The following is a 7798-nucleotide window of genomic DNA, read 5'->3' on the forward strand; positions in this document are numbered from 1 at the left end:
CCACCCCACCCCTTTCCTTTCTCTCAACTCCCCCATCTCTCTCTATCCACCCCCCCCCTCTCCTCTACCTCTCTCCATCCAATCCCCTGTCTCCATCTCTATCTTTCTCATCACAAAATGTTGCAGATCAGGACCGCACACAGCGCCTTTGTGTGGTTGCCATGGATACCCGTTGCCATGCCTTCAGACCAATGTTGATATCTGGAGGCCTTTGAGATGTTGCGTTACTCCATTGTACTCTATCGCCGTGGGCACAGGACATTGACAGCCATTAAAAACTATCAGCTGGAACAGATCCAAGATGTATTCAACTGAGAAATAAGTTAGTTGGAGGAGAGGAGGGGTAGAAGAAGGTGAGAGAACTCCACTAACACACCGTACTCTCTTGAGCTGCTACTGGATAGATAGATCCATTATGGCTTTCTACAGACTGATAAAGTACTATAACCCACTAGAGTAAAGTAGAATCATCAATAAAGGATGGTATACTGTACAGTATGTTGTCTGCACTCCTTGAAGTGGCTTCACTAATCAATGCAGTGAGAGAAGAGTGACATACAGAGGCAGTGTTGTACACAGCATCCACAAGGGTAAGGTTTATTATTTAAACTGGTCAAACACATCCATCTGCCACCATAAGGTAGGCCTGCCCTAGACAGAGATAGCATTGCAACAAGCCAGGAAGAAAATAATCAAACCATTACAGGAACTTTGTTGATTTTAGGACTTCTTCATCCCAACCGCAAACATATTAGCCTTATTTTCATTTAAGAAGCTATGATAGTTCATACATTTGATCAGGAAATGCAAAAATATACAGATATGATGACCCCTCTTGATTTTGGCCCACTCACTATGTGCACATGGTATAAAAGCATTGACACTGATCTGATGAGGCCTAGTCACTTGATAGACCACAAACTAATAGCCTAATGACTGATAGAGGTGGAAGTGGCGAGACATATATAGCAAAATAAATAGGACAATAAAATAGTAATATTCAATATTTCATAGCGACAAATGATGCTTTTACTCCTGAGGAAATATACATTAACTGGTAGATTTGGTAGTAGACCTACACCCAAACCCAAAGCCCAACACTTAAAACAATAGCATTAATGCATTTGGTCATTTGGAGGTGGTTTAAAGACGACATGACTGTAAATAAAAGTGAGTGTAACACTGTCTGCGTTCCAAATAGCACCCTATTCCCTATACTGCACTACTTTTGACCAGAGCCCTATCGTCCATAAAGGGAATAGGGTGCCATTTGGGACACAAACATTATCTATTAACCACATGTGTAGCCTAATAATGCATTATAGTGCCTTCTATAACACTCGTAGAGCATTATGAGACTAGTTATAAGCATTCCTTACAGCTCGTATCTACTTATAACAACTACTGTAATTATTAGTCTATTAACTATGAATGGATACATACTGTGAAACACACGTGTTATAATCCCTTATTACACTTGCTATTCGTAGGCGATCAGTACTCATTTACAACAGCCTGTAAATGCAAAGGTGGCTTATACACTGTCAAGTGAGGACACAATAATTACTAACCAATCTACATATTTTCCTAATGATAAAAACATTGTTGCAAATATATACTGTATAGTGGAAAACCAAGTCATATTAATATTCCAATAATGCAACAATTTGTCTTACAATAGTTACCGATACAGCTGCCCTCGATCAGTACATCAAATTTAAATGAGGTTTTATAATCACCTGCAATGTTAAAATAGTGGAAAGCTAGCTCAAGGTATCCCAGTTACCCGTGCAACGTGGCTTTGATAAAACCATTAAGGTATTATTTGGGATTTAGCTTGATGTATCATAGAAATCCAATTTAAAAAACAAGACATATATGTTGAAAGTGCAATTTAGTCCGATATAGTCCGTAATGTGTTAAACCTCATATGAGCACAATCATTAGCTGGTCCTGGAAATGTTACTTTAATAACATGATTCTAATACTCTGTATGCATCTCCACCATAGAATATAATACTCTAGAGAGTAATACTACTATAGAGGGTATAATACTCTGTATGCATCTCCACCAGAGAATATAATACTCTAGAGAGTAATACTACTATAGAGGGTATAATACTCTGTATGCATCTCTACTAGAGAATATAATACTCTAGAGAGTAATACTACTATAGAGGGTATAATACTCTGTATGCATCTCCACCAGAGAATATAATACTCTAGAGTGTAATACTACTATAGAGGGTATAATACTCTGTATGCATCTCCACCAGAGAATATAATACTCTAGAGAGTAATACTACTATAGAGGGTATAATACTCTGCATGCATCTCCACCAGAGAATATAATACTCTAGAGAGTAATACTACTATAGAGGGTATAATACTCTGTATGCATCTCCACCAGAGAATATAATACTCTAGAGAGTAATACTACTATAGAGGGTATAATACTCTGCATGCATCTCCACCAGAGAATATAATACTCTAGAGAGTAATACTACTATAGAGGGTATAATACTCTGCATGCATCTCCACCAGAGAATATAATACTCTAGAGAGTAATACTACTATAGAGGGTATAATACTCTGCATGCATCTCCACCAGAGAATGTAATACTCTAGAGAGTAATACTACTATAGAGGGTATAATACTCTGTATGCATCTCTACCAGAGAATATAATACTCTAGAGAGTAATACTACTATAGAGGGTATAATACTCTGCATGCATCTCCACCAGAGAATATAATACTCTAGAGAGTAATACTACTATAGAGGGTATAATACTCTGTACCAGAGAAGATAGGATAAGAACACAAAGCTACAGTATTTATGATTCAACTTAGTTTAAAACAACCCTTAAAGTGTCATAGAAACATAACTTCAAACCACAAATCACTTTCTGGCTGAACAGAAGAACATGGCTACTTAAGTCCAGGATGCAAAGTGCAGACTGTTTTTGTGTAACTCAAGTCCCTAACCTCTGACCCCACCAACCATGACCGCTAACCTCTAACCCATGACCTTCTCAAGCCAAACCAAGGGGGGCACAAATTCAAACTGGACATAAGCTAGAGTCCACACAAAACAAGTCCATGCCAACGAATAATACATAATTTGACTCAAGTACAATACGAATGGTAGGCATTCAATGCTGAATAGCAAGTTATGGAAAAAAAAGAGAGTACAAAAATAGTTATAGGGATATAGGGGCTATGATATTGGAATTCACTGCAGCTTGCTGTGGAATGTTTAGTACTCTCGTTATCATCAGTATTCTTAACGATGGGCTCGTCAGAACTAGGCGCGGGGGCAACTAGCGTAAATTGACAGTAAACTTTCGGATTCAAAACGGTTTACTTCTTACTGTATACTATGCAGATATTGAAGGCTGGTCGTCAGATGTTCTTAGTTCGAGAAAAGTGGGAAAAATTACTGTTTTAGTGTATGAAGAACGTTCCTGTCGTTCTGAATGATACTCTGGTCTTGTTATAACAGATCCACAAAAGAACCAAGCAGCTTAGCATGATGAAACAGAATTAATTACTGCAGAAAACCAACTTTAAACCATGACAATACATTCACTGTGAGTGGGGAAATGCCTATAAACCCATGCTGAGAAACCTAGAGAAACATAAAATATATGCCATTTAGCAGACGCTTTTATCCAAAGCGACTTACAGTCATGTGTGCATACATTCTACGTATGGGTGGTCCCGGGAATCGAACCCACTACCCTGGCGTTACAAGCGCCATGCTCTACCAACTGTGCTAAGGCTTGTATCGTGTGTCCACACTTCTAATAAATGCAGCAAAAAAAGAAACATCCCTTTTTCAGGACCCTGTCTTTCAAAGATAATTCGTAAAAATCCAAATAACTTCACAGATCTTCATTGTAAAGGGTTTAAACACTGTTTCAATGAACCATAAACAATTAATGAACATGCACCTGTGGAACGGTCGTTAAGACACTAATAGCTTACAGACGGTAGGCAATTAAGGTCACAGTTATGAAAACTTAGGACACTAAAGAGGCCTTTCTACTGACTCTGAAAAACACCAAAAGAAAGATGCCCAGGGTCCCTGCTGATCTGTGTGAATGTGCCTTAGGTATGCTGCAAGGAGGCATGAGGACTGCAGATGTGGCCAAGGCAATAAATTGCAATGTCCGTTCTGTGAGACGCCTAAGACAGTGCTAAAGGGAAAAAGGACAGACAGCAGATCGTCCTCGCAGTGGCAGACCACAGGTAACAACACCTGCACAGGATCGGTACATCCAAACATCACACCTGCAGGACAGGTACAGGATGGCAACAACAACTGCCCGAGTTACACCAGGAACGCACAATCCCTCCATCAGTGCTCAGACTGTCCGCAATAGGTTGAGAGAGGCTGGACTGAGGGCTTGTAGGCCTGTTGTAAGACAGGTCCTCACCAGACATCATCAGAAACAACGTCCCCTATGGGCACAAACCCACCTTCACTGGACCAGACAGGACTGGAAAAAAGTGCTCTTCACTGACAAGTCGTGATTTTATCTCACCAGGGGTGATGGTCAGATTCGCATTTATCGTCAAAGGAATGAGCGTTACACCGAGGCCTCTACTCTGGAGCGGGATCGATTTGGAGGTGGAGGGTCCGTCATGGTCTGGGGCGGTGTGTCACAGCATCACCGGACTGAGCTTGTTGTCATTGCAGAAAATCTCAACGCTGTCCATTACAGGGAAGACATCATCCTCCCTCATGTGGTACCCTTCCTGCAGGCTCATCCTGACAGCATGACAATGCCACCAGCTATACTGCTCGATCTGTGCGTGATTTCCTGCAAGACAGGAATGTCAGTGTACGGCCATGGCCAGCGAAGAGCCCGGATCTCAATCCCATTGAGCACGTATATTACATGTTGGATCGGAGGGTGAGGGCTAGGGCCATTCCCCCCCAAAATATCCGGGAACTTGCAGGTGCCTTGGTGGAAGAGTGGGGTAACATCTCACAGCAAGAACTGGCAAATCTGGTGCAGTCCATGAGGAGATGCACTGCAGTACTTAAAGCAGCTGGTGGCCACACCAGATACTGACTGTTACTTTTGATAGATATCCCCTTTGTTCAGGGACACATTATTCCATTTCTGTTAGTCACATGTCTGTGGAACTTGTTCAGTTTATGTCTCAGTTGTTGAATCTTGTTATGTTCATACAAATATTTACACATGTTAAGTTTGCTGAAAATAAACGCAGTTGATATGAGAGGACGTTTCTTTTTTTGCTGAGTTTATGTAAGGTGTCAATGTATAATGAATACTCATCAATTGAAACAGCAACTTCGAGCCATTGTCAGTCATCAACACACTTTCAAGTGCAGAGGTATAGGTAAAGCAGTGCTTAAATTCATTGTCGCTATCGGATGAAAAGCTTGTAACACAATCTTTGCCAATTTTCATGTTTTACATGTGCTGAAAGCAGTAACTTCCTTCCATCATTCTAGTATAAAGAAAATGTATTCAAAATACTTCTGAAGTTCCATAATTGTATGTTCGTTATTTGGAAAATAAATTATAATTTATTTGTTCTGTTTTGGAGTTGACATTTAGATCCGACAGCGACGTCATGTTGCATTAATTATAGGTCATAACAGTTGGAGCCTTGGCTTGTTTCTGAGTTAACAGTTCAGACAGTTGGCCAGCAACCTGAGTCTCTAGAACATTCTACAGAGAGAGCCAGGGTTGTCTAGTCTGTGAGCTACACACGTGCATGAGCTCAGAGAGAAACATGCACTAGCTCAGAGTCAGTTCAGCATGCCTGTCCACAGTAATTTGAAGGATAGACAGAAAGAGAAAGGGATAAAAGAAAGATATAGACCCACACAACAGCACACACAGAGACAAACAGACAGGAAAAGGGGCATCATTATCAGTTTGGACACAGGGATGAGGGACTGTATGCAATGCACCAAAACAACATTGCTCCATCCAGCTGTCATCAATTAGCCTATGTCCAATCGTTCAAAAGCGTGTTACTCAGTCCTGTCCACTCCTAGATCATGTTGCTGAGCTATTGTCCAATCCTGGAGGTTGTTACTGAACCACTGTCAAATGCTGAACATGGCCAATCCTAGAGCATATTACTGAGCATTGTCCAATCCTGGAGCGCCTTGCCGAACCATTGTCTAATCCTAGAGCTTGCTGCTGAGGATCTCTGACACCTGTGCGTTTGTTTGGTCGTCTGAGTCCAGATCCTGGGCTCTCGCTCCTTCATACCCCTCCTCACCTGACCCCTCCTCTGCCAAAACCATTGTCACCCCTGCCCCTCTCTCCATCCCTCCCTTTCCCTCCATCCCTCTCTCCTCCTCTCCACAGCCCCTGTTCTCAGGTGACGTTTCCTTACACGGTTCCACAAAGATAGTCCTGATATGGGGCTTGGGCTCCCTCTGTCCCCCCCTCCGGCCCTCCAGGACACAGGAAGCATGACTAGCATATATCTCCCCCTGAGGTGATGGGAGATTCAGGGGCAGGGTGATCAGGTCTGGGTCCCTCTGCCTGGTATAGACCCCCTCGGACAGGGACCCTGTGTGGCTGTCGCTGTGGCCCCTGAGCCACCGCTGGGGACCGCTGAAGTAACCCGCCTGGGCCCCAGTAGCCCCGTGGCTCCGGGACAGCAGCTTCCGCTTGGCTGGGGGGTTGGCAAGGTGCCGCAACGGGGTAAAGGAGTGCTTGTCCTGGGTCGTTTTGGAGAGGGAGAGACCCTCCAGGGTTTTGGAGCAGGAAAGAGTGGTCTCAGGGAAGATGGGGGCAGGTGAGAGGGGTGGAGCGGGGGAGAGGATTGGGCCTGGGGAGAGAGAGAAGGCGGGGGAGGGAGGGGAGAGAGGGGAGAGAGCGAGGTCTTTGGGCTGGCAGATGCTGTACCTGGAAAATAAAAAATAAGATTTGTTAGGTTCTATTCATGGCTGTCAAAAAGAGATGGGGAGAGGGGAAGAGGAAGATAGTAGAGGAAAAAAAGGAGATAGTAGAGGAAAGGAGAGAGAGGGAAAAGGACAAATCTGGGGCTGGGGGAGAGTGAAAGGAAGAGGTTTTCATGGACACAAGTGGACTGGACAGGACAAGAGTGGCAACTCTATATCTACCCGAGCTTGTGTATCTGCAGTACGTTAGGGTCAGGGTTAGAGGTTATTCTCGTACCTGAGCTTGTATCTGCAGTACGTCAGGGTCAAGGTTAGGGTCAGGGTTAGAGGTCGTTTTCGTACCTGAGCTTGTGTATTTGCAGTATGTCAAGGTTAGGGTTAGAGGCAAAGTTCCCAGAATAAATATTAGCCCGCACAGAGAAGCTTCACTCATCTTTCTAGAGTTTTGCCTTTAGTTAACACTATCAATGTTTCGATCTATTGTGGGAATTGTGCTTGAATCAATGCAATATTAGCTACTTTCAATGTAACTGCATTTTTTGCCATTGTTTTTGATTGTAGGCCACTCTAGTAGGCCAACATTATGATCAAATAGCCACAGTAGTCTACTTGACCACTGTTAAAACTGTAACATAAAGCAGGTATAGCCTCAGTGTTCACAGTAAATGCGCGCCGGAAGTTGCACATAACTTTCACAACATTCATATTTGCTCAGTGCCAAAAACAGGGAACATTGGTTAGAGGTCATTCTCGTACCTGAGCTCGTGTATCTGTAGTACGTCGGGAGCGCTACCTCCCAGGGCGTGCACGGCCTGCTGGGATAGGTCCTGTGGGGGGGAGTAGAGCAGGTCCAGCTCGCGTGGGGACAAGGCTTCGCTGGAGTCGTAGTCACTGTC

The 7798-nt window shown here is 43.2% G+C and overlaps 1 protein-coding gene across 5 annotated transcripts in view; it reads right to left on the reverse strand.

Moving 5' to 3' along the window:
* Window positions 1–569: 569 nt before the first annotated feature.
* Window positions 570–7798, reverse strand: part of ankfn1 (ankyrin repeat and fibronectin type III domain containing 1) — a 236824-nt gene continuing 229595 nt past the window's right edge. For all 5 annotated transcript variants that reach the window (XM_052473466.1, XM_052473478.1, XM_052473470.1 and 2 more), the window contains 2 exons: window positions 7659–7798; window positions 570–6906 (listed from right to left, as the gene is read on the reverse strand). The exon at window positions 7659–7798 is cut by the window's right edge and continues 53 nt beyond it. In XM_052473466.1, coding sequence (XP_052329426.1) covers window positions 6177–6906; window positions 7659–7798 — 870 coding nt within the window. In that variant the 3' untranslated portion in view covers window positions 570–6176. The remainder of the gene's footprint in view (window positions 6907–7658) is intronic.

Source organism: Oncorhynchus keta, chromosome 2, assembly GCF_023373465.1.
Source record: "Oncorhynchus keta strain PuntledgeMale-10-30-2019 chromosome 2, Oket_V2, whole genome shotgun sequence".
NCBI lineage: Eukaryota > Metazoa > Chordata > Actinopteri > Salmoniformes > Salmonidae > Oncorhynchus > Oncorhynchus keta.